Source organism: Microcebus murinus, chromosome 3, assembly GCF_040939455.1.
Source record: "Microcebus murinus isolate Inina chromosome 3, M.murinus_Inina_mat1.0, whole genome shotgun sequence".
Taxonomy (NCBI): Eukaryota; Metazoa; Chordata; class Mammalia; order Primates; family Cheirogaleidae; genus Microcebus; species Microcebus murinus.
Genome location: NC_134106.1, coordinates 74,205,829 through 74,232,883, shown reverse-complemented (window position 1 = coordinate 74,232,883; position 27,055 = coordinate 74,205,829). Strand labels below are relative to the sequence as shown.

The 27,055-nt window shown below is 51.3% G+C and overlaps 1 protein-coding gene across 1 annotated transcript in view; it reads left to right on the top strand.

The window, feature by feature from the left end:
- Positions 1–26,583, top strand: part of FBLN7 (fibulin 7) — a 40,889-nt gene extending 14,306 nt beyond the window's left edge. The window contains exons 2-8 of the mRNA XM_012742848.2: positions 4,296–4,455; positions 8,756–8,926; positions 19,676–19,801; positions 21,755–21,892; positions 22,876–23,013; positions 24,274–24,412; positions 25,320–26,583. Coding sequence (XP_012598302.2) covers positions 4,296–4,455; positions 8,756–8,926; positions 19,676–19,801; positions 21,755–21,892; positions 22,876–23,013; positions 24,274–24,412; positions 25,320–25,692 — 1,245 coding nt within the window. The 3' untranslated portion in view covers positions 25,693–26,583. The remainder of the gene's footprint in view (positions 1–4,295; positions 4,456–8,755; positions 8,927–19,675; positions 19,802–21,754; positions 21,893–22,875; positions 23,014–24,273; positions 24,413–25,319) is intronic.
- The last annotated feature ends 472 nt before the right edge of the window (positions 26,584–27,055 follow it).

Sequence of the window (27,055 nt, the reverse complement as noted above, 5' to 3'; positions counted from 1 at the left end):
CTGAAAAGAGCACGCTGAGGGACAGAAGTGAATTCGAGACCCAGGGATCAGGTGGGTTGCTCTGCTCATTGACGTGACAAGGACGCTGCAGCTGACGCTGAGGCCACAGCCAGCCTGAGAAGAAAGGGCTGACGTAGAACCTGTGTCCTACAGTCCTGTGTGACGATGCTTGTGCAGTGTGCACCTGTGTCTGACCCCAAGGTCGGAACTGAATGAAAACTTAACAGCAGTTGTCTGTGTTTCTGGTCATGGGACTTGCTCTCTGTTTTGATGTGTTTTTCTGTATTTTGAATTGCAAGAAATATGCTTTTTTATGATCAAACAAAATGAGAAAGCTTCCTCACTTAGAACAAGGGAGACACTGGATTCTCAGCCCCCCTCGAGTGACCCCATTTGTCCCCATAATGCAGGTCTCTTAAGCACCTGCCTTGGTCTGTAGGGATTCCAGCTCATCGCCCCAGCCCTGCAGATGAGCTCAGCGATGCCTGTCACTGTGCTGATGACAGGCAACAGGACTCTGAGCATGGTGTCCAAGGGCTCCATTTCTAGCAGTGTGGGACCAAGGACCTGCCCTGTTAGGAGCAGCTGCAGCACAGACCCTCAAGGCTCCTGTCGAAGGCACTCATTCCCTCTGCTTGCCTGGCGCCCTGGTCCTGACCTTGCACACTGGCTTGCCGAGAGCACCAAGGATCTTCCTTGCACTGTGCTTCGTTTTGTTAGCATCTCCTGGTCGCGGTGGGCCGCAGGCATGAGCCAGAGCCCCCAGACCTCCACTCAGCAATTCCGCCTGCAACTTTCCATCTCCCTGCTGCCCGGGATGCCAGCTTTGTTTGCTTGGTCTTGAAGGTTTTTGAGGTTTTTTGGTTGCAGCTGGCAAGGCAAGCATATCTCACTCCCAGAGAGCACCTGTAGGAAAGCTGGCGCCTGTTGTCCACAGTGCAGGAAGTATCACTGGAAGCAGCGGGCAGTTGTGCCCAGAGCCAGCTGCACTGAGTGTAGATTGAGATATTTGGCTGCCCAGTGACAACTGGAGAACGGCCCTTTCCCTCTGCACACACTCCCTTCTTTCTTTGCTTCCTGGAGCCCCATGCCACCACCCCCCAGTTCCTGGCAGTGTGCTTGCCCCTCCCAGCAGACCCCTTGGCGCAGATCTCTCCCAGCTTCAAAACTGAGCCTCCCCGTCCCCGGCAAGTCCTCTCCCAGCTGCCACGGCCCTGGCCAGCTTGTAGCACAGGGAGACAGCCGGCTTCTCGTGGTCAGGGATGTTTACTCCACGTTCTCTCCCCGCTGCCTGCCCCACTGTCAAGTTGCCCCACCTGACGCTCGCACGGCAGTTAAAAATCTAGTGTGAACGCTTTGGTTCGGTCCTATCGGTCCCACGTGCACATTCATCAGTAAGACCATTCACCACACGGGAACGTGAGTGTGAGAACAAGACAGGCCGTCCACCGGGGTGGCTGGGGGACCAGATGGGAGCTGCAGGGCTGCTAGGCTGCCCTATTGCTCCAGTCCCCACGATGTGGGGCAAGTCCTTTGACTTTCAGCCTCCATACATTCATTTATGAAATGGAGACAACTGCCCTGGCCCACAAGGCTGCTGCCAGCCGGTGGTGAGGTGCAGTTTGACGTAGCAGAGAAGCTCTGTGTGGACTGAGAGGTGCCTCGCAAGCATAACTGACGTGTGAGCTGTGATGCTGGCTGTAAAGCAGCTCCCTCTTTGTTTTTCCCAAAGGAAGCGGGTGTGGGTGTGGGAAATCGGGGCTGAGTGGGAAGGCCGGGCGCTGCCTGGCAGGTAGTGCACTGCTGGGCAGGTAGGGGATTGCAGGAGGTCGCCCCCTGGGTGCCCCAGGACCTCCGTGGGAAAGACCACAATGGGGGAGGAGGAAGGAAAACAAGCAAACTTTCTCTTCCCAGCAACTGTGTTTGGGGCTCTGCCCTGTCAGGTCCCGGTTACGGTGGAGGCCAAGGAGCCCCCATGGATTAACGAGTTCCAGGGGAATCTGGGGATTCAAGTTTGTCAAAAGCGTTCATTGACGGGACCAGTGAGTCATCGGTTTGGTGAAACCTCCGAGGTGCAGCTGCCTGGCAGGCTCCCTGGGAGAGCAGCTGTGGCTCCGTTTCCACCGTGGTGGCTGTGGTGGCGGCGGCGGCGGCAGCGGAGGCGGCGGTGGCGGCGGAGGCGGCGGTGGCGGCGGAGGCGGCGGCGTCTGTGGTGGTGGCGGCTGTGGCGGCAGCGGGGGCGGTGGTGGCTGTGGTGGTGGCTGTGGTGGTGGCGGCTGTGGCGGTGGTGGCTGTGGCGGTGGCGGCTGTGGCTGTGGCGGTGGCGGCGGTGGCGGGGGCGGTGGTGGCTGTGGTGGTGGCGGCAATGGTGGTGGCTGTGGTGGCGGCTGTGGTGGTGGTGGCGGTGGCGGTGGCGGTGGCGGCGGCGGCGGCTGTGGTGGCGGTGGCGGCGGCTGTGGTGGCGGTGGCTGTGGCGGTGGCTGTGGTGGTGGTGGCTGTTGCGGCGGCTGTGGTGGTGGCGGCGGCGGCTGTGGTGGCGGTGGCGGCGGCTGTGGTGGCGGTGGCTGTGGCGGTGGCTGTGGTGGTGGTGGCTGTTGCAGCGGCTGTGGTGGTGGTGGCGGCGGCTGTGGTGGTGGCGGCGGCGGCTGTGGTGGTGGCTGTGGTGGTGGTGGCTGTTGCGGCGGCTGTGGTGGTGGTGGCGGTGGCGGTGGCTGTGGCGGTGGCTGTGGCGGTGGCTGTGGCGGTGGCTGTGGTGGTGGTGGCGGTGGCGGTGGCTGTGGTGGTGGTGGCTGTGGCGGCTGTGGTGGTGGTGGCTGTGGCGGCGGCTGTGGTGGTGGCGGCTGTGGTGGTGGCTGCTGTAGTGGCGGCTGTGGCGGTGGCGGCGGCAGTGGCGGCTGTGGTGGTGGTGGCGGCGGTGGTGGTGGCTGTGGTGGTAGCTGTGGTGGTGACTGTGGTGGTGGTGGCGGTGGCTGTGGTGGTGGTGGTGGCTGCTGTGGTGGCGGCTGTGGCGGTGGCGGCGGCTGTGGTGGCGGCTGTGGCGGTGGCGGTGGCTGTGGTGGTGGCTGTGGTGGTGGCTGTGGTGGTGGCCGCGGCTGTGGTGGTGGTGGTGGCTGTGGCAGTGGTGGCGGCGGTGGTGGCTGTGGCGGTGGTGGTGGCTGTGGTGGTGGTGGCGGCGGCGGCGGTGGCTGTGGTGGTGGTGGTGGCTGCTATGGTGGTGGCTGTGGCACCTGTGGCGGCGGCGGCAGTGGCGGTGGCGCTTCACTGGTGACGCTTCACTGGTGACCCTGGAAGCCACTTAGGTTGTGAAGGCCACATGCCTCCCAGCCACCTAGCTGCCCAATTGGCTTTCATAAAATTTTTTTGAAATCATAAAACTAACAGTACAAAAAATTAGGTATAAAAAGTAAAATTAAAAAATGATCCATAAGCCCATCTCTAAAGATGACTGTCATCATTGTCATGGTGTACCTCCTTTCTCTTGCACAAGTAATCCGAGTCAAGGCTGTGTGGTTGTAACACACGGACCACAGATGAACGTGAACAACCTTGGCAGAGACCTGCTCACCTCACAAGGCCAAGGTCCTGTCACTCCCCACTGGATTCACCCCTCCTCTGCTCTTTCTCGTGTCCAGGCTCTTAAACGCAACTGAGATTGGAAACCATGAGATTTTTATCATTAAGTATGACCCTAGACGCTGCTTTAAGTTAGACCACCTTTATCATGATAAGCATGATCATCCTTTTTCTGTTTCTTGTGGCTTTTAAAACATCATCAGAACTGGATGTTAACTTTTACTGAATGCCCCTTTAAGTCCGTTGAGTTTTTCTCTCATTGGCCCTGTTATGTGTTTAAAAATATATGGACCACTGGGCATTCCTGTTTTGCCTGTTGTATCACCCATTTGCTTTTTAAAATGTCCAAGGGGGTAGGAAAGAAAAAGTTCACCAAGGCCCAGATCTCAGGACATTATCTTAGAGTGCAGGATGGCGAGTGTGTCTTTTGGAGTAACTGACCAGTGATTATGAGGCGCTTTGGATTCAGACAGTTGTCCAACCACCCAGTCATTTAGGGTCTTCCCTCCTGCCGTGCTTTGTTTTTGTCAAAGGGTGAATGGGGACTACGATTCGTGTGATTGGGGCTGTCCGGCTGGAGGTCGCTTTCACGTGTCATGCTTAGTGAGTAGCTAGGGCAGTTTGGACTCTGTGGCTTGGGTGACTTCCGAGGCCCAGAGTGAGCGTGTGCGACTGAGCCAGTCACAATGGCTGGTGGCGGTGGTGGTGTCTTCTCTCCCCAGAACTGTCTCAGCAAACAGCAGCTCCTCTCGGCCATCCGCCAGCTGCAGCAGCTGCTGAAGGGCCAGGAGACGCGCTTCGCCGAGGGCATCCGCCACATGAAGAGCCGGCTGGCCGCGCTGCAGAGCTCTGTGAGCAGGGTGGCCCCGGATGCGCCACCAGGTGGGTCCCCAAGTCAGCACCGCTGGGGCCACAGGACAACACTCTAGCACTTCCCCTGAGATGCTCTTCCCAGCCCAGTCCACCCTGCCTGAGGCCCCTGGCCGCCCTCATGCTTTTCTACTTTGCCTTCCATCTGCTCCCCATTTTTAGCCCTGGCTGGGGGGAGCGTGGCTGGGGGGAGAATGTCAACAGGCAGCTGCTTCCTCTGTTCTTCTGAATCAGAGTGTCACCCAGTTTCCTCTTATAGCCAACGACCATCACCTCTTCATGTCATCCTGACAGGTTGTTGAAAGGCATAGCTTTTAGGGCAGGCCCTACCCATGCAGACAGCAGTGGGCACCAGTTTTGTTTTTGTTTTTTATTTTTATTTCATAGACTATTTTTAGAGCAGTTTTAAGTGCACAGCAAAACTGAGTGGAGAGCACAGAGAGTTCTCACACACACGTCGCCATGCACACACGCACACACACACATATACACATGCACACACACATCCCCGCCATCCCCAGCCCGCGCCAGTGCGGTACACTTGTCACGGTCCATGAACCAACACTGGCTCCAGTTTTTCAGGCAGGAAAATACGTCCTCCAGTGAGTCCCCATTAGTACCAGTGGGGTGGAAGGGAAGGGCTGCCGAGGACAAGCCCCATTTGTCTGGTGAGGTTACCGTGGGCACGTGGACTCTCTCTTCTGAGCGTAGGCCTCTACCAGACACTGGGCACTTTTTCCTGGTTGTCCTGGTAACAGCTTTCATGCTGCCAAAGCTCAGAAATGGTGGCTGGTTTTCCTCCAGCCTCCCCTGGGGGTGTTGGGGGGCCAGGGGGCAGTCATCATGTTTGTCTAAGCCATGAGGCTATGGAATATCTGACATCAGTTACTTGCTGCAGACACATTTATCAAGGGCCCTCTTTGTTGTGCGAGATGGAGTTTCCTGGGGAAGTGCTTGGATTTCCTACCTTGCTAGAGGTTATGGTAGCAAACCCAGATCTCGGCAGCCCTGAGTCGACTCCTGTTTTCCTTGGCTCCACTGGTGCAGAATGAGATCTCCCAGCCAAACGGCACGCTTTCCAAGGCACAGGGAGGCCTGAGCTCTCGGTGAGGCTCAGCATACCCAAACTCCATAAAGCAAGCAGGGTATCTTTCCTTCCTGTTACAGATGGGGAAACTGAGGCCAAGAGAAGTGAGTTAGCAGTCGGAGGGCCCTGATCTAGCGATTTTTTTTTCCCTGCTAAAGGCTTGACTCCACAGGGCCTTCTTGTTGTCACGGGATCAGAGTCACCTTTAGTCCTGGGAGTTTCAGCGAAAAGCCTGCAGGGAATAATTTATACAACTGCCCTCCCCATGGTAGAGGCTCCTGTCCACTAGACAGAAAGACATTACTAATCTTCTTATCCCCAGATTTGGGGTCTTTTATACCTGAAACGTGCTAGATTTTTTTAAGTGGCAAATTATCTTTTTTTTAAAATAAAAATCATCACCATGTACTGTGTTTCTCACAGTATGTGTCGGACACTGTGCTGGGTACATCACTTGCACAGAGGCTAATCTGTGATGACCCTGCAGAGGGCAGGCAGCTGTCAGGACCCCACTGCAGAGTGTGGTGGGCGTGGCAGTACCTGCACCTGGGGGAGGACCAGAAACGTGCCCAGATCAAATGGCAGGTGGGGGGAAAATTAGCTTTTGCTTTTTTTTTTTTTTTTTTTAAAAAGCATTTTCTGTGAGTCAGGAAGGATAATTTTCTAGTTCTGGAGAATTCTTGGTCTTCCTCCTGGCTTCCATGCTGGGTTTCTTCCTTCTGTGTTCCTGGCCTTTCTTTCCTGACGGCATCACAGCCGATCAGCCAAGCTCGTCCAGTACAGCCTCATTCGTGTCCCCAGGTCACCGGTGGCTAAACTTCTGATCGCATTCCTTACGCATTAAGCTTATTCAGGAAGACTTGGGGAGCTTCGCTGCTGCTCTGCAGACTCACAGGGTGTGCTCAGCACGAAAGGAATCAACCGAGGCACAGGTTCTCATCCTTTCGCTGGGGCAGGGGTCTGCAGCTCCCATTTGGAATGTGACTACAAATTGATACTCAATTAATTTGCATCCATTCATTCATTCCGTTCACACTTATTGAGCACCTACTATGTTCAGATACTGTTTGATCTATTCAGGTACAACTTATGTGTGAGTTGCTACAGCAGGTAGTTTTCCTTTTTCGAGGTTTTTAAAGATTTTTCATCCCCAAAGAGATCCTACTTCTTTCGCCTAAATGCATTGAAACCCTTTTGTTAACACAATGAAGTACTAACATTTTTAAAAGAACCGTAAAGCTTCAGAGCACAAGGCAGCACCCTGGGAGCCGCGCATGCTGGGACGTGAGCTGTCTCTCGCTTGCTTCTCACAAGGTTATTGGCACTGGGCACCAACTTGTCACTTTACTCAAGGAAGGCAGCAGAGCAACGTTTGGACATTCCCCAATCACCCGGGCCTCTGAGCATCCTCCACTGGCCAGGCTGCATGGCTGCTCCGTGGGGATCCCCAGGCTGGGTCTGGCCCAGGTGGGATTTGGGGCAGAGCTGCAATGGCCTGCCGGCTGCCCTCCGGGACAGGGAGGCCCGTCGTGCTCCTTAGTGGCCCCAGGTCCAGGGCGCCCCTGATAACATGTTGGCCGATGTGCCCCTCGTGGTGAGTGCTGAGTAAGTCTCTGTCACTTGCTTCAACCTGCATAGCTGAAGCACCAGTTTTGTTTTCATCTGTTTAAAATGCTAAAACGGCAGATGACATTTGGAATTTACCTGAAAGCATTTTAGAAGTGGCTCTGAATTTCCATCTACACTGAATCCAAGTCCAAGCCATCCCAACCGCGGGCATTCTCGCTCATTAAACAAACGTGGCCTGAGCTGCCCATCAGTCCCTCAGGAAACTGGCCGGTTCTGCCTTCATAGCGCAGCCAGGATTCAAACAGTCTCTCCCCACCTGCTACCACCCTGGCCTGGGCCTCCCTCCCTTCCACCCTTCCTCCCTTGCACCAGCACTGCCTGCTCAAGCCGCAGCTGCAGTGATGCTGGAAGTCAGGCCACTTCATGCCTCGGCTCACACCCTCAGTGGCCTAGTCTCATGCAGCCAGCAAGTTGAATGGCCTTTTTGCCCCCTTTCAGTTGCCCTGTGTAAGTCTCTCTCGTTCTGTTCCACATTGCCTGACTCATCCCCAACTGCTTTCTGCCTCGCCTACTCCTCTCCAGCCTGGTGGCCTCCTTGCTACGATGCAGGCCTGCCCAACTCAGGGCCTTTGCACCAGCTGCTTCCTCTGCTCTCCCCAGACACCTGCATGGCTGTGCCTCTGCCTTCAGTGCTGTTCCAGTGAGGCCTATGCTGATCACCAGATTCAAAACTGCACCCCTCCTCTGGCACCCCCAGCACCGTTGCTTACTTTCATTTTCTACGTGACACTGCTGTGCCATTGCTTATTGATCACTTATCAATCGTCTCCCCTGCTAGATGGTGGGCGTCCTGAGGGCTGGATTTTGTCTGTTTTGTTCGCTAATACTAATGTATCCTAAGTGCCTCATATAGTGCCTGGTACATAGGTGTAGTGCAAAATTAATGTTTCACTCATTCCTTTATGAATTTTTTATTGAGCACTCACTATGTTCCAGGCACTGGACTAGTGCTGGGGATACAGCAGGGACACAGGCCAGACGCACTCTCACAACAAATGTGGGAAGAAGTAATAAGAAAATTCCAGTGGTTGCAAATGCTAAGAAGAAAGCAAAGTGAGCTCAGGGGATGGAGAGTATGTGGAGAGGTCTCGGCTAGGCACGGTGGTCAGGGAACACCCTGGGAGGTGGTGGCGTTTGAGTGGAGACCTGAAGAGTGAGAAGGAGCCCTCCATGGAAGTTCTAGGGAAGGAATGTTCCAGGCAGAGAGAAGAGCAAAAGCCCAGGCCTGGAGGTGGGGCCAAGCCCGGCCTGTTCAAGAGACCTAAAGAAATCCGGCGGGCTTGGCGCTCCGAGGAAGCAGAGTGAGGGGTGGGCCAGCCACACCACGGGCACCTGACCCTCCGATGCTGTGAGGCCCTGTGCACAACACTCAGTGTCTCTGAGTCTGTCACTAGGTGGGCACTGTATTACCCTCTCCAAGAGTGCTTTGAGTACTCGAGGAGACAGAGCATTCAGAGTGGCACGCACAGCGCACAGCTGGCAGGAGGCATGCAACAGAGGGACGCTTAGAGCTGGGAAGTCCTGTCATTTACCGTGATGTCTAGGTGGCTGTAGTCCAGGAGAAGGGGCTCTTAATCCTTCCATTTCTCCTTACAGTTTCCTGCCCGGCTCTGAACGCCCCTCCAGATGGCAAAAAGTTTGGAAGCAAGTACTTAGTGGATCACGAGGTCCATTTCACCTGCAACCCCGGGTTCCGGCTGGTCGGGCCCAGCAGTGTGGTGTGTCTTCCCAATGGCACCTGGACGGGGGAGCAGCCCCGCTGTAGAGGTATCACCCCTCCTTCCCTCCCGCTGGGCGGGACCCGGTGCAGCGCAGCAGGGTCTGCTGGATAGAAAGGGTCATTCTTGGAACACTTTCTGTCTGATTATCTCATCATTCCTCAACTGCAGAACAGCGGCCAACGTGTCTGATTGCTCACCTCTGGGTCAGGCCTGGACTGGCTGCATCTGCATGAACTCACTAAACCCTCACAACAATTCAGTCTTGTTCTGCATGTGGGGAAACTGGGGCACACAGAGGTTACTGAACATGCCCAAGCTCACATAGATTGGGGTGGGGTGCAGGCTGAGCTGCACCTGGCCACTGTGCCCCAGATTCTGTTGCCCCTAAACACCAGACTCCATTCTGGATGTTGGTGACTGGTTCTTATCAATGTGAGGGCAAGAAGCTGCCTGTGGGTTGGGGACAGGGGCAAGAGGAAGGCACTACAGGGAAGTGCTCCCACGGCTGTTCTGTTCTGGGACTGCTGTTTGTTTGCAAGGCTGCTGGTGAGGAAATGAACCGACTTTCTGTCTGCATTGTCACTTGTTGTCTACAGCCTACAGGACAGTCCACTGACATGAAGGAGGCAGGGAAAAAATTCTCTTCTTTCTGTAATAGGTTTGAAAACAGTACTTTTTTGGTATAGAGGAAAATCAGACTTGGCACACATCATTTGTTGGCTTTTCCAAAGCCTATGGTCAGAAAAGTGATGGATACCAATCATTTTCAGAGCAAGGTTTGTGAATTTCTACTGGGGCAAAATGTCCATGATTCCAGCCAGAGAGCTGAAGGAGAAACACAAATATTACGTGAACAGATTGTAAAGAACCGTGTAGAGAGAGGATTTTAGATGCATAAATAAATTGAAAACCCCAGAAAATATGCCATCTCTAAAGATGAATATGAATGGCCATGAAAAGCTTGGGGCAACGAGAATCACATTCACGGACTTAAGCTTCTATTTCCTGAGTCCTTGGAAGACGATGATTCGAAGGAGAGCTGATCATAGATACCAGCTCTCAGACCTATCTGGGAACCAGCCAGAAAATATAAGTCATTGTAATATGCAAACACACCAGAGAAAATGCCAATATCTGGTATTTACTCTTTTTGTTTTGAGACAGAGTCTCACTCTGTCTACCCGGTACAGTGCAGTGGCATCATCATAGTTCACTGCAACTTCAAACTCCTGGGCTCAAGTGTTCCTCCTGCCTCAGCCTCCTGCATAGCTGGAGCTACAGGTGCATGCCACCATGCAGGCTAATTTTTCTATTTTTAGTAGAGACTGGGTCTTGCTCTTTCTTGGGCTGGTCTTCAACCCAGACCTCGAGCAATCCTCCTACCTCGGCCTCTCAGAGTGCTAGGATTACAGACGTGAGCTACCCCACCCTACCCCTCGTATTTACTTTGTCCCTTAATCCAGGTTAAGCACCTCATGGTGATGCCCATTGCCGCAGAGGTGGGAACACAGAGACATTTTACTCTCATTGCTTTGGGTGTCTGTATTTTTAACTGACAGATTGAGGTTATAGACTCCAGCTCGTTTCTTTCTCAGTCCACTCAGCACTTTCAGGACACACTTGCGTGGCCATGTGCAGTCAGCCTCAGCACCTCTGATGGCTGCCCCATCCTCTACGGGGTGCACCTCACGCTTTATCTGTCCACCCATCATGGGCACCTAATTGCAGTCTACTCCGGCCACCACAAAAAGTGTTGCTAATGTCTTCTTACCCCTCTACTCTGTCCCTGGGCTGTGTGTCTGCAGTGGGAGTGGGGGGCTGCTGGCTGCATGCTCACTTTGAACTGAGCGCTGTGTGTTACTCTCCAGAGGGCTGCATGGCCCATGTGCCCCCAGCGGTGCTGCAGGCAGAAACACATTTTGTCCATGTGTTAGTTTTTGCTCAGATATTATCCAAATACCCTGTCCCCAACCGTGACATACATTTACAATGAGCATCATGGAGTTAAAGTGAAAAGATGAGTTCATCAGAGAAGATTGCTGAAAGAATGCATTTTTAGGCAGATAGATACAAAACATGGGAGGCCCAGGGAACAGTCTTAAGTGGCTCAAGCAAAGGAACACAGTTGCTTGACGAAAGGTGGGGAGCCAAGGTGCTCTCTGCAGCACAGCTCCGTCTTAGCAGCTGCACAGGGATGTCTTCCTGGAAGACCCTGGGTGTGTCTGCTGCCTCCTTCTGGACCTTGGGCACTTTAGTCACACACCTGCCCAGCTGTAGTAGGGCCCCCTCAACGGAAGGGAGGGTCCTGCTGTTATTGTGACTTGTGTGCCATGGTTATCAAACATTCAGGTGCTCCAGAGTCACCTGGAAAACTCATTCAACGCACCTACTGAGCCAGGATCTTTATAGATGAAGCCCATGACATCTGCATTTTTAAGTAATACTGATGTTAGCTAAATTTTGAGAAATACCACTTTACTCGTTCTTGCTACTGCCAGAAGCAGAAAATACATTGAAAATTCTGGAGCACTGATGATTGCATTTTGGGCCCTAAGCGGTCTGAAAGGCTGCCAGCCACAGGCAAAAGGTAGACTGAGTGTGTCAGCACTGGCTGGGGAAGACACCCGTGCATGCTTGCTGCCACTTGCCGTGATGTTTTGGGAAGGCCACGCCAGCCCTTATAAAGATCAGAGCCCTCAACCTCTCTGGCAGGCTTCCTTGTCCTGAGACATGGAGGCCAGACTTTCCCTGCAGGACCACTGTGCTGAGAAGACAGTCCCACCTGCCAAGCTGCCAGCAAGTCTGTGGGCCTTTCCCATGGGCCAGTGTAACACTTGTCCTGAGTCTTGCCCTTGCACTTGCCAGCTCATTCCAGATGCACCTTTTGTTCTTCGTCTCCCTTCTCCCTACAGCCTCCTTCCTGGCCATTGGTCCTTCTTCCTTGACCTCCACACCAGAGGACTGCATGGTCAGCCCACCCTGGACTTCTCTGGGGGCCACATTTGCTCTCTAAAACTTGGGAAGGGGCCAGGCGTGGTGGCTCACGTCTGTAATCCTAGCACTCTGGGAGGCCAAGGCGGGCGGATTGCTTAAGGTCAGGAGTTCGAAACCAGCCTGAGCAAGAACGAGACCCCATCTCTACTATAAGAAATTACTTGGCCAACTAATATATATAGAAAAAATTAGCCGGGCATGGTGGTGCATGCCTGTAGTCTCAGCTACTCGGGAGGCTGAGGCAGTAGGATCGCTTGAGCACAGGAGTTTGAGGTTGCTGTGAGCTAGGCTGACGCCATGGCACTCACTCTAGCCTGGGCAACAAAGCGAGACTCTGTCTCAACAACAACAACAAAAAACTTGAGAAAGGATTGACTCAGGGAACAATGTGGTCAGTCCGTGATGAGATCTTGGATGTTCTTCATCTCTTTAAGTGTAGCCTGGGCCACCCATGGTGGTGAGAAAACAAAAATACTCATATGTCACAACCAAGCTGTCCAACCAGCGGCTGGACACGGCTCCTCCCAAGTTAGTAGACTGTGCGTGCACCGACACCTGTGTTCTCATCAGGAATCTGTTTGATTCATGGATGTAGTCTCCAGTAAGAGCTTCAAAGTGGTGTCAGCCAGACCTGTCAAGAGAGAAAAGTAGTGCTTCTGTGTGCTGTTTGCTGACCAATTGTGGCAGTACTATCAGTGTGGAAGGGATATAGGCTGGAGCTCAACAATCTGGTGACCAACCCTAGACTCCTATCACCAGCCACTGAGCACAGCCCCTTCCTGTTCCATATCACCAGCCTGTAGTCACTGTGTGTTGTGAGCACAGAGGGGAAGAATCTTCTCAATTAAAGAGGATTCATTTCAAGACACGAAGTGTCAGTGAAAAATTTGGCAGCACTTTAAGAACTATTGTTCACCCCAGCCCCAGTCAGCTGCTTAGAAAGAGGGTGATGAACCCAACGTGGCCGAAGAGGAAATTACACATGATTATGCCATTTAAAAACAGCAGGCAGAGATGGGCCCCAGAAATTCAGAATGGAAAGCAGCCAGCGGCTTCCTGGAGTATTTTCCTTTCCCCCTCTTCTCTCTCTGAAGGGTGAGTTGTTATGATTTGAAGATTTCTGAATTGGGGAGACCATAGCTGAAGGCCTCCTGCCTTTGACAACACAGGTAACCAAAGAACAAACTGGAGAGAAATGAATACCTTTGTCACTTACCATCATGCTGGTAAAAAATAATCTTTTTGTCAGTCATCCCCAACCTTTATTTTTATCTTGTTTTATTTTTTCTGAGACAGGGTCTTTCTCTGTCACCCTGGCTAGAGTGCAGTGGCATCATTTTATCTCACTGCAACCTCAAACTCCTGGGCTCAATCTATCCTCCTGTGTTAGCCTCCCAAGTAGCTGGGACTACAGTTGTGTGCCATCACGCACTTGTAATGTTTTTATTATTTGCAGAGACCGGGTCTTGCTCTTGCTAAGGCTGGTCTCGAACTCCTGACCCTCAAGTGATCCTCCCACCTCAGACTCCCAGAGTGCTAGGATTACAGATGTGAGCCACCATTCCCAGCCTCCACCTTTTATTTTTAACCTTCATTTTTTTATTCAACCAAGTTCACTGAGCACCAGCTATGCACAAATCACTGTGCCAAACACTAGGGATTCAATGATGAAGGCAGCAGACGCTGCCCCAGCCTGGGAGGGCTTATGTTCTAAGGAGGGAGACAAAGCAAAGAAAAGCAGCCAAACATACATAGCATTGGTGGTAACTGCTTTGACGAGACCTACCAAACGAATGAGAGTAAATAACATGGGGCCAAGGAACAGTTGAGGTCCTCTCTCCATGCAGATGACAGTGACACTGAGATAAAAGGATTAATGGGACCTCGTCATGTGAAGAGCAGCAGCTGGGTGGCATGGCGGGGGGACCCCATTCCAGGAGGAGGGAGTAATATGCACAAAGACCCCGAGGAAGGGAAGAATTTGGCATGTTTGAAGGCATGAAAAAATATAATGTAGAACTTTGCTGCTGGAGAGCATGTGCACTGCAAGTGACAGACACGCAGGTCAGCTATTGGGGTCGCAGGGGCAGACCATGGGGTTTGATTAAGGTTATTAAGTATGAAATGTCCGATTTCCTTAAGTACTAAGTTTGACAGTTGATATTTCTGTCTGACATTTCACTTTGACATTTCTTTGTTTGTGAAGGCACATCCTCAGTCTTTCAAACACATGTTGTGGCTTGTGATTATCTTTCAATTTTTTTTAGAGCAATTTTTGTGAAACCATGGATAAGTCAAAAATCAGTGTTATTTTCAAATATGAGTTCTGTTGTGGAACTGATGCTGTGTGGACAGCTCAAAATATCAGCAAAGTGTTTGGGAAGGATGTCGCTAATGAATGCACAGTCTGTCGATGGTTTGAGAAGTTCCATTCTGGTGATTTTAATCTTGAAAATGAGCCACGTGGGTGATGTGAGACCAAGGTGGATAATGATGAGCTGAAAGCTGTAGTGGAAGCGAATCCATCTCAACCCACACATGAATTAGCAGCAAGGTTTGACATTACTATTCCAACAATATTGGACCATTTGGAAAAAATCAGCAAGGTAAAGAAGCTGGATAGATGAGTTCCCGATGAAATAAATAAGTGTCAGAAGAGAAATTGTCTTGAAACTTGCCTTTCTTTTCTTTCATGACATAAAGTTGAACCATCTCTACACCATATTGTTATGTGGAATGACAAATGGATTCTTCTTGACAATCTCAAGTGTTTAGCACAATGGACGGATGGATAAAGATGAAGTGCCAAAACACAGTGCAAAACCGAAAAGTCATCCAAAAAAGCTAATGGTGTGTGTTTGTTGGTCCAGTGCTGGTATTACCCATTGCAGCTTCATGAAACTTGGTCAGTTAATGTCTGTTGCAACCGGTTGGATGAAAAGATGAGGATGCTTGCGATTAAGCTTCCAAGATTGGTCCATAGAGACAGGCCAATCCTCTTGCAAGACAACATTGGGCCACGAGTCACACAAACAATGTTGCTCAAACTACAGAGGCTGGACTTGGAAACTCTTTGTCATCCACCATATTCACCAGACCTTACACCAACTGACTATCACTTCTTCCAGGCTTTGGACCACTTGTTGCAAGGAAAAATATTCACTTCTCAACAAGCTGTGGAAAATGCCTTTCTCGATTTTCTCGCCACTTGCTCTCCAGGCTTCTTCGCTGCTGGCATAAACAAGCTACCATTATGATGGTAAAACTGTGTCAACAGTTTAGGCACATACTTTGATTAATTGTACTGCTTCTTGTTTGAGATATAATAAACTACACTTTTGATTTGAAATTGGACATTTCATATTTAATGACCTAAATATTAATAGTTCTAAGCACAGTGAACAGGTTTAAGATGAGTGTTGTGATTAGATTTGCATGTCACTGCTGTGTAGAGAATGCATTGGAGGTGACAAGAATGGAAGCTGGGAAACCATGTAGGTGGCTATTGGAGAGGTCCAGGGGGGAGATTATGGCAGGGAAGATCAAAGTATATTTAGAGACAGAATTGATGAACCTGCCGCTATCCCAAATGGGCTGAGCCAGGAGAAGTCAAGGCTCCCTGACTCAGGCTTGGGTGATGGGGAGCAGGGTGTCATTTACACAGATAACAAAGAGCTGCAGATGTATGTTTGCTTCTAAACAGCCTTTATGTGGGTCATTGATCAGAATTCCATTTTGGACATGTTACGTTCCAATGGCTGTGAGCCACCCTAGTGGAGATGCATTAATTCCAGCCCCAGGCATGTCAGGCGGATGGCTGGATATCATCTGGAGCTCAGGGAGCAGGAGGGTTGGAGATGCCCAGTTGGGAGTTACCAGCATAAGCTAGTGTTTAAATCCATGGACAGAGGTCAGAGCACCCACAGGGAGAGGGTGCAGAAGTGTGGCCCAGGACAGAGAGCTGCAGGGCAGTAAGAGGCCACATGGAGAAGGAGGGGACGGCAGAGCCAGACCTGGGGAGGCTGTGGAGGGCAAGGTTGGTGGCATTGGCTGGAGTGTTGGAAGGTTATTTTGCAGTCATAATGGAGCAGAACTTTAGTCCATCTCACCTTCTGTATCTGAAGGCCTTTTCTCTGAGACCTTTAAAAAAGGATTTGAGTAGAAAGAGCTGCCTTGCATATAGCAGTCACTCAATAAATAGTTACTGAGTGACTGGCTGGCTGATTTACCAAATGATCAAATGAATGAATGAATGAGAGACTGTATTTAAAAACTATAAATCTCCTTCCAGTCTTTTAGCTAAGCACAAATATGGAAGTTTCACATATTCAGTATCATCTGTGTGTAGATATTAACACGAGCAATTCTGCATTACCTCTTCTTTCTAAACATAACTTTTCATGATTATGAAGCACTTCCTCATAAGGGTGACTCTGTGCTTTACTGAATGATCCTTTTATTGTTTCCAGGTTTTCATAATCACAAATAATGCTAAGACAAGCATCTTAAAACTTTTTCCATTACAGAAAATTTCAAACACAGAAAAGTATAGAGGATAGTAGAATGACCTTATGTATCTAAAACCCAGTAACTATCAACACAGCAAATTCCTTAATCTCATTAAATATCTAATTAAGGTAAAAATTGCCCCAATTGTCTCACATATTTTTAACACTTTGTTTGAATCAGGGTCCAGATCGGTTCCATGACTTACAACTGGTTGATATGTCTCTTGCACCTTGGTGAATGGTACCACTGTCCCCCTACTGATGTCTGTCCAGTAGAGGCAGGTTCCTGAGTTCTCCCACTTTCCAAAAAATGTGCAGCTTTTTTACCCAGTGTCGATTTCATTATATATAAAATATCTACCTTACATTTTTCCTTCCTTGAGTATCTTAGATATGTTACTCTATATCTTCTGTTTTTAAATTGATGCTTTTGCTTCCACCATAAGTTTCTTGGTCTTTTTGAAGCTCAAAGGATGTTTTTCTTTTTCTTTAAAATTCAGTCATTTCACTAGGATCTGTCTCAGGGCCAGCCTTTCTGGGTCAGTTTCCTTTTCAATAGGGAGTTTCACTGCTGCAGCAGTCTGGCCCGTAGGAACCTTCAGAACTTTCCAGGTCGAAGCCCTAATACTGAGGAGACTCTAATGGAAGGAGCATCCAAATTGAGGACAACAAGGAAAGTAAGTGTAAATGGAAGAGATGGCCATCCAGATAAAAGAGCAAGAGGCAGAGCTGAGAACGTGTGAGGCCCCGTGTCTGATCACATTGAAAAAAAAAAAAAAACAGAGTGGGAATTTCAGAGTCATGAAATTAGCAAAGCTGTATGGGAAAACTTACTTCACTTGAATGTGAGTAATAGAAAAGGACTCTTACCAGATCCTAGCCAAACTATAAGAAAAAGAGAATAAACTCTGTATAGAGGATGAAGAAATGCCCATAGAACAGATGAAACCTGTAAACTAGTATTTCAAAACAAGCTGAAAGAAATTTTTAAAAGATAAAAACTATGAAATAACAGTGTAATTAAGCATGAGGAAAAACCTCAGAAATGAGGTGATTGGAAAAATGGAAAATTTTTCCATTTTTCCATTTTTCATAATGAGATGACAGAACCCAGGAAAGAATCAGAAATAAAAGAAAAAAGTCAGGGCCGGGCGCGGTGGCTCACGCCTGTAATCCTAGCACTCTGGGAGGCCGAGGCGGGCGGATTGCTCAAGGTCAGCCTGAGCGAGACCCCGTCTCTACCATAAAAATAGAAAGAAATTAATTGGCCAACTAATATATATATATATAAAAATCAGCCGGGCATGGTGGCTTGTGCCTGTAGTCCCAGCTACTCGGGAGGCTGAGGCAGGAGGATCGCTTGAGCCCAGGAGTTTGAGGTTGCTGTGAGCTAGGCTGACGCCACGGCACTCACTCTAGCCTAGGCAAGAAAGCGAGACTCTGTCTCAAAAAAAAAAAAAAAAAAAGTCAGGTCATATGTGTAAAACACTTAGCTTGGCTTCATGAAAACAGTAAGTGCTCACTAAACAGTAGATTAAAACAGGGTGATCATCCATGTGTTGGGACACACCCGAATGTGACAGTAACTGTACTTTGATCAGGATGCTCCTGGGGTGCCAGACTGGGCCTTGGGCCATGGAATGCCCCTGGCCACATATCAAGGTAAGAAATCAAGAGAGTCTGTACGCCTAGAAATGAACACCCTGGGCAGGTGCAGAGGAGGAGACAGTCCACAGTACTGGGGCACCTGTGCAGGTCTCTGTCGAGTCCAGTTGACACCCCCAGCCCCACCCCCACCGTCGGGGCAGGTTGCTCAGTACCTTCCTTGTACTCGAGGCCAGCAGAGGAGAGATGACAGTGCTGGGCCCACTGGGGCCATGCTGAAAGATACCAGTGTTTACTTTTCTTGGCTCTTAGCCCGTAGCTTCATGATCTAGTGATCTGCCCACTTGCAGACCATGCTGGTGAGCAATGATAGGCCCAGACAATAGTAGAAACGGGAATACCGAGCTCTGTGCATTGGTGTACAGTGTCATTTCAGACACATTCCTGGAAACCAGTCATCTGAAAACAGAATGTACGAGGGGACAGCACAACCAGGCTGAGGTTACTGAGAGACCGAAATGGCTCCTTCTCCAGGGACAAGCAGCATTGGGACAGTCTGGGTCATTTTACAATGAATAGAAACCATGTAATAGTCACATGACACCCCAGTCACGGGAAGACTTCAGGGAAGCCAAAGCCCCTTCCAGTCCACCCCAAACAAGGCTGTTCTCATTAGAAGCAAAGCACCTGTTCCTTCCCCTTAGTGGACACAGCAGGAAGGTGCTCTGATGCCGGCAAGGACGTGTTTTCAATTTTCTTTCCCAAAACGCTGTAGTCGGGTCAGTGAGCTGACAAAGCTCCTCTCTCTGGTGGAAATGGCCTGAGTCTCGCTGAAACTGGGCTTAGGGAATCCAAAACAAACATGCATGGCCCGAGGGTTTTAAAAAGTCATTTTTTTCTAATGAAAATGTTATGAATGTTTGTTGTGGAAAATGGAAGAATACAAAAAGTATAAATAAGCAAAGAAAAATCACCCAGAAGCCTACAACTCAGAGAAAAATCTTTTCAGCTTTTAAAATATCTATCTCTCTCTCCATACACCTCTTCCACAGAACTGTTGTGTATATGAGCAAGGATCATCTTCCTTTACTAACATTAAGGAAACATTAAAAAACCAAAACTGCTAACTGGTTTGTGCACAGGAGGGCTTTGTGCACAAAACAGGCTAACTGGTTTGTGTACGAATTTGGAGAACTCATTTTCCCCATCCCTGGACATTCCAATGGGCCATCCCTCCTTTTTGGAACTCCCCTGAATTTTGTTCCTGTTTAAAAGGTGTTCCTCCCAGGTGCTGGCTGATGGAGGCAGAGCTGCTGGGCAGGGGGATTCGACTCAGAGGCAATGTGGGCAGATGCGTAGAGGTAGCCGCCTCTGCCTGGCTACCACCGTCTACACTGCACCTTTGCAAATTAGAAAATGGTGCCTCTGGGTGGCGCGTGGCCGGGTGATGGGCCAGCTCCTGCACACAGAGTCCCAGCTGGGCACCGTGCATGCTGAATGCAGTGGGGCCGACCCAGCTCTGCCGACCCCTCGCAGCTCTTGCTGGTGGAGAGGGTGACAAGGGTGGTGTGGGGGGAAGTAGAAAGCGGGAGACCTCCTACCATGTAAAGAAAGTTACCCATCATTTTTAATTTGTTTTATAAGTAGAACTCCATATACTTGTATTGGAAAAATCATTTATTTTCTAGATATCAGCGAATGCTCCAGCCAGCCTTGTCAAAACGGTGGAACGTGTGTAGAAGGAGTCAACCAGTACAGATGCATTTGTCCTCCAGGAAGGACTGGGAGCCGCTGTCAGCACCAGGCCCAGACCGGTATGCAGCTGCTGTGGGGCAGGGTGAGGACGTCCCGCTGCAGGGAGAGGAGGACCCTGGTCATGGGTCACCAAATGCAGATATGTCGGGAACTCAGCCTCCCCTCGGAGATGTAGGCTTTTCCTCTCTGTTTCACATCCCTTGATCCCTTGGGCTCCGTAAGATGGTCAACTGGATGGAGCTTAGTTCTTGTGCAGCTGGGGCTTTGCTCCTTCTTGTGGAAGGAGGCAGGAGTAGAACTGACTCCCAACCTAAATGGCTTGAGACGTTTCACTGTGGCCACCTTTGCTTGATCAGCATTTCTCCTGCCAGCAGAACCGCCTTTTCTTTCAAATGTTCCCATCACATCCTGCAAAATCAGGAGTTACTGATGCAGGCCCAGGTATTTTGAGAGCTGGATAAGTGGGCATTTGATTGGAGATGAGGTTATTATTCAATCTGTAGTCCCAACACATCCCCAGCCAGAAGGTCTAAGACCACAGTTGCATGTGGCAAGAAAGTCCAATGATAAGGAATCCTTGGAGGCTGGACAGGGCTTCCCATACTATGCTGAAACCAAGATTTCATCCATAAAAAAGTTCAACCTCTAAGATGTCCTATTCCTTCGCCAGGAAAATCCTGGAGTGCTCTGTCTGGTTGTCTTTATCTCCATGGAATCTCTGTGGGGGAGGGGGCATTAGTGGTTAACACAGTGGAGAATAGGAGCTTTATCAATACTTGATGTCCTCGTATTGGATCCAGCCCAAGATCAGGGTCAAATAGTGCCCTAGGAGATTTGCTGCTTAATGTGCATTGATTCAGTTCAGATGAGTCAGCGACTGGGCGCTTTCTCAGAATGAGATGCCCCTGACCCCCCAGCCCTGGGGAGCCCAGGGGCCCCCTTACAGCTCCCATACCTGGGGCTGCTTTCTGTGGAAACAGGGGCCACAGACAGGCCTTCTTGGAAGCCCAGCCAGCTCCAGTCCTCGCAGCACCCACGAACGCCCAGCAGACGCCTGGGCTCCTGCTTGCCCAGGCCCGCAGCACGGAGCCTGCCTTCCACCCGCTGGCCTGCACAGCCGTCCTGCTCCCTGGCGGAGCCTCCCTCCAATTACTTTGTAAAAAATCCATTCGTTTTATTTTTTACTGCGGTAAAATATACATAACATAAAATTTACCATTTTCACCATTTTTAAGAGTACAGGTCAGTGGCATTTAAGCACATTGTTGTGTACCCATCACCACCATCCAGCCCCAGAACTCTTTCCATCTTTCACAACTGAAATTCTGTCCCCATGACACGACTCCCCATGGTCCAGCCCGGTAACCACCATCCTACCTTCCTCCGTGAACCTGGTGACTGCGGGTACCGCCTCCAAGTGGAGCTGTGGGGTATTTGTCCTATGTGCCTCTGACTACTTTTCCTACTGATTCCCCTTAAATCTCCCCCAACCATATGAGAGCTCTAAATCCTTTGAAAGCATTCAAAAACACTTTTATTTCTGATTAGAAAACTAAGGTATGCTGTTGATAAAAAACAAAACCAAACAAAAAATTAAGACACTTTAGAAAAGTACAAAAAAATACGCCCCCCCCTCCCGCCCCCAAATAGTGGTCCATAGTTTTAAACTGTTGTGATCACGGTTAGTATCTGGGGATTTTTAAAACTTTTTAAAGTGAAAACGTGCACTTATCATTGGGGTCCTTGGTGTGCAGCTCGTGGCCTGCTTTTTCACAAATATTCTATCCTGGTGCGCTTTGACCTCCGCCCCCTTTGGGTGGCTTTGGACCAAGCTGTTGGGTTTATGGTTAATTACTTGTCTTTCCTTTCCCTACTCCAGAGTAAGCTCTTTGAGAAGGGGCCGTGCCCCCCCCCCCCGCCTTGGTTCTCCTCCCGGCCCTTCCCCAGACCTGGGCCCACGGCAGGTGGCAGGTGCGCCAGGGCCAGGCACTAAGGGTGTCTTCTCCCCGCAGCCGCCCCCGAGGGCAGCATGGCCGGCGACCCCGCCTTCAGCCGCGCGCCGCGCTGTGCGCAGGTGGAGCGGGCCCAGCACTGCAGCTGCGAGGCCGGCTTCCACCTGAGCGGCGCCGCGGGAGACAGCGTCTGCCAGGGTAGGCACTGGCTCCACTTGGGGACGGAGGACAGGGGCAGGGGACAGACAACAAGGGAGGACATCGGGGTGGGGGAAGGGCTCTCCTCGCAGCGCTGCTGCCTGCACGGGCGCACTCAGCCCGCGCCCAGGGTACAGGGGGCAGGCGGGCGACTTCCTGGGCGCCATCTCAGACAGCCAGGCCACTTTGACTTACAGGTAAGTGTTGGCCCAATGGTTGCTAGGATGTAGCTAATGCGCAGACACTGGGGGCGGGGACGGTCAAAAGAATGCAAGACTGTAGAGAAAGCAGCCCGGGATGCCAGGCTCACTCCCATGACAGAACCTGGCTCGGACCCCTGCTCAAGCCACGCCCTTCATCCAGGAGAGCCCTGAGCCCCCTTACCGTCCATCCTGGCAGGAATCACATCTGACGGTAACAAAGAAGAACCTAAATCACTGTGCTGGCAGACAGGGCCCCCGAGCTGTGCAGGGGGCTGCCACTTATTCCCGGGCCCCCTCATGGCTTAGCTTTACTGACCAGCTCGCTTTTGCCAACCTCTGCTGATTACCAGAGTTGCGTCCCAAACCCACTCAAACCAGAAGTTCCAACCTGAGATTTGGGCGGTTGGTGCTAATAGCTTCATTTTGCGGCAGCAGAAACCGGACCCTCTTACTCCATTCCCAAAGACAGGGAGAATTAAGGGGTTTCGAAACCAGCCCTACACTCTGGGGTGGGCCTGATTTGCCAGCCTCCACAGGGTGTCCCCAGGTGGCCTTCAGCATTAGACAGGCGCCCCTCTAGGGTCTACCACGTCAGCTCCCTCTCCTCCTTTCAGCCCTCTGGGAGCACACCTGCTCCCCTTCTGGGGGCTCTGCACCAGGCCCAGCCTCCTAGCTGCAGCTGCCGTCGCTTCCAGGAATCGAGGTGCGGCTGTCCTGGGTCACAGCCAGTGACACCCGTCACATGGCTCCTGGAGTCAAAGTGGGCGCTTCTGTCACCAGATGTTAACGAGTGCGAGATCTACGGGCAGGAGGGGCGCCCCCGGCTCTGCATGCATGCCTGTGTGAACACCCCGGGCTCCTACCGCTGCACCTGTCCCAGCGGGTACCAGACCCTGGCCGACGGGAAGAGCTGTGAGGGTGAGTAAGACCGCAGCACAGACGGGTGATCTCGGGGCTAGAGAATGCCTCCTGCACAGGGTCACCTGCTGCTGCTGTGAACCCGCCAGGACCCTACAGTCGGGAGTAGGGTGGTTAGGGGAGTCAAAAACCAGTGACCAAAGTGCCTCTCGAAGATCAGGCAATGTTATCATCAGCATAAATAGGAAAATCAATTGCTTAACCACCCTGGCAAATAGTCTCTTCCCGTCTATTTGAGTAACTGTTTTTGTCAGTTACTCACATAGATCAGGTCACTGCCATCCACTCAGCAATGCCTTCAGCTAGGGCTGGACCCAAAGGCAGAATGGCCAGGTGGTCATATAATCTGGAAGAGCCCACAAGGCTCCATAAGCCCGTGTGTACACCTGCATGTCCGCCTCTGGAAGGGACAGCATCTGACAGGCGCTTACATCCCTTAGCGAGGTGGGGCTACGCAGCACCAGCCCTGTTTGATGGCTAGCTGAGGACAAGAGAGGTGGAGCCCCTGGGACTGACTAGACTGAAGTGCCCCTGGGCTTGAGAGGCAAAGGGAGTGACCAGTTATCAGAGCCTGATGATTGTGGCCATGGAGGACACAGCCGCCACCAGAACCACATCCAGGCAGGGGTGGTGCAGGGGCATAAACACCCCAGCCCCTCAGGCCTCTCATTTGCCAAACTGGATTGGAAGCCAGAGAGCCTGAGAGCCAGGAGGTGAAGTCCAGATCGGGCAGCCTCCCAGGACCACAGAGTGGGTTTTGGGGAGGGGGGTGGTTGGTACAAACAGAAAATAGCTGGCTCGGGTTTCACCCCAGTGCTGAAGCCTGTCCCTCAGGGAAAGAGCGCCGTGATCAGCAAGGGGTGTCTGCAGTGAGGGGGGAGGCACCAGGGGCAGGAAAGGATGTGTGCGACATGGGCCGGCAGAGTGAGGAGGCTGAGGACCTCACGGCAGGCACCATCATCACCACCAGACAGGTCCTTGGACGCTGGGAGGAGGCCTCCAGCACCCCACCTCCTCTTAGGGCAAATACAGATACTAATAGACATAGACACACCAGATGTGCACATTAGCTCAGGATCAGAACACACGTCTCAGGCCTGGGGCAAGTGGGGTCTCCTATTGTTCGTCTGATTCTAGGCCCTGGAACCCCTGTGCTGCAGTGGGCCTTTGGGGGAACTGGGTCTGTAGTGCAGGCCTGGCTCACACTGGGAGGATGTGCCCAGCGGAGATTCTCCCCTCGTTGTATGTCCTGTATTTCAGATGTCGATGAGTGTATGGGCCCACAGCACGTGTGTCCCCAGGGGACCACGTGCATCAACACCGGTGGAGGCTTCCAGTGTGTCAGCCCCGAGTGCCCCGAGGGCAGCGGCAATGTGAGCTATGTGAAGACATCTCCCTTGTGAGTACAGCCAGGGCTGCCTGCGCCTGGGCACGGACATCCCTCACGCCTGCACACCCATGTACATGTGCCCCTGGGCATGGACATCTGAGAGAAGGTCAATGTGTCATAGGAAAGAGAAGAGGCAGGGGGCTGGGAGTCTGGCTTCTCTGAGCTTCCATTTCCCTTGAGTGGTTGCATTTAATGCATTGCTGCTCTAACGCAGTAAGAACCCAGTTCGTTCCGAGGGGAGGAATGTACCAAGTGCTGCCCTGCTGCACACAGGATGATGGGGTTGCAGCCATTAGCTTGACAGCTAGATGTGATATTTGACCTGCATAATCATGAGGTACTAAATCACCCAATATGCAACATTGTATTTGTTTTTTATGTTTGATAAGATAGAGAAATATCAGAAGCATTTCCATAAGACCCTTATTCTAAATGGTTAAGGAAGACAGGGTTTCCGGCTTTAAGAATCAGTGTTGCATTTGGAAAGTTCACCACGTGTGCAGTACCACATTGCTAGAGGCTGCCAGCTGACTGCTGGGGTTTCACCCTTACCGAGCGAGGCCTCAGCACGTGCAGAAAGGGCACCTGGTTTGAATACCAGCACCGCCATCGTTATTCAATAGTCCCAGGCTTTATTTTTCTGTGAAAACTATAGTGATAGCATACATATGCATATATATATATATATATTTATGCATAGTACATACAGAGGGGGTCGGGGCACCCCCCTTCCCTGGCCTGACTCCAGCTACATTCATTTGCCTGCAGCTCTGTAGCTCCTGGGGGAGGGACCTGTGGCTGGAAAAGGTCACCCAGGTGGCCTCTGAGAGCAGGCGGGTGGGTGGGGCAACCAGGTTAGAGCAGCCCCTGGAGTCTCCCCAAGACTGACTGCCTCTGTGTCTCCTCTCTGCTCTAGCCAGTGCGAGCGAAACCCCTGCCCCATGGACAGCAGACCCTGCCGCCACCTGCCTAAGACCATCTCCTTCCATTACCTGTCTCTGCCCTCCAACCTGAAGCCGCCCATCACGCTCTTCCGCATGGCCACAGCCTCAGCCCCTGGCCGACCCGGGCCCAACAGTCTGCGGTTTGGGATCGTGGGCGGGAACAGCCGTGGCCACTTCGTGATGCAGCGCTCAGACAGGCAGACGGGGGAGCTCATCCTCGTCCAGACCCTGCAGGGGCCTCAGACGCTGGAGGTGGACGTTGACATGTCGGAATACCTGGACCGCTCCTTCCAGGCCAACCATGTGTCCAAGGTCACCATCTTTGTGTCCCCCTATGACTTCTAAGGGTGCCATGGGGGCACCAGGGTATGAAGATCTGGCTCATTTCTCTTCCCGGAAGACTCCACTGTGGGCACTGCCTGTGACAGACGCCTCTCCCCTCCCACCTTGTCCCTGCCCACCTGCCTGTTCACCCAGGCTTCTAGCGGGCAGCGCTGCACACTGTTCCATGGCATGGCACAGAAGGGCAGCCACAAAACCCAAACTGCTGCCATCACATTTTTTCTGCTTTGAGCCCCTTCCCTTAGATTACGCATTAACTTTCTCAAACCTTTTTGGGGGTATGGGCAGCTTTTCAAAATGCTGTGCAAATGGCATTTTGAGTTTCAACTAGCTGGGAAGGGAAACGCTTGTGGTGTGTGTCAAGTGATTTTTGGCCTTTCTGCACTGTTCTAGCCAAGCTCGCTCTGAAAGAGGGAGTTCTGGTTATGCTGAGGGTCCAGCCATGCCTCTGCTCATGTGGCATAGGGGGTGACGTCTCCTCCCACCACTCGACCAGACATGTTGTCTGCCTCCCCCCTGGCACACCTGCCGGCCTTCTCATCAGAGAGTCACGGGAGGGCCTGTAAACTCCATGCAGATCCTTCTAGACCAAGGAACCATCATTAAAGCACGGATTCTGCCTGGGTTACTTCCCTTTTGAGAAATCCTATCTCAACTACATATCTGGTATTATAACTGAAGAAATAAAGTCTGTTGCTCTTCCCTGCCCACCTGACTTCTCCCTGAGCATGAGATAGCCCAGTTCCTTCTAGGAGGGGATAGCTGGCTGTCTTCCTGCCTGGGTTGGATACACTGGAATAAACGAATAAGCCACAGAACACAGAGGTGACGTTTGGGATCGTTCCACCAATATAAATTTGTTTTGGCCATGTGGGAGATTGGTAAGGACAATATCTGGCCATGGGGAGTTTAGGAAAGTGCTCGAGTTGTCACTGATTCCAGAGCCACCTGCTTCTGATGGAAAAACCACAGGTGATGCCTTCCAGGTGACCAAAGAAAGAAAACACTGGCCAGGGCTGAGCATGAGGTGGGGTGGGGTGAGGCAGCCCAGTAAAGTTAAAACTTAAGAGGTAGCTGGTAGCTGAGCTATGAGGAAGTTTCTTAGTTCCTTCCTTCCTTCCTTCCTTCCTTCCTTCCTTCCTTCCTTCCTTCCTTCCTTCCTTCCTTCCTTCCTTCCTTCCTTCCTTCCTTTCTTTCTTTCTTTTCTTTCTTTCTTTTTTTTGGCTCAAGTAAATTCTGGAGAGAGGAAGTTTCAATATCCAAATACACGTGAATCTGCTGGTGAGATTTCATCACATGTATTTTATTTAAAAATTATTTTTAGTTGTCCTGGTATGAGATGTAGCCAGAGCAAGTGTGTCTCTAG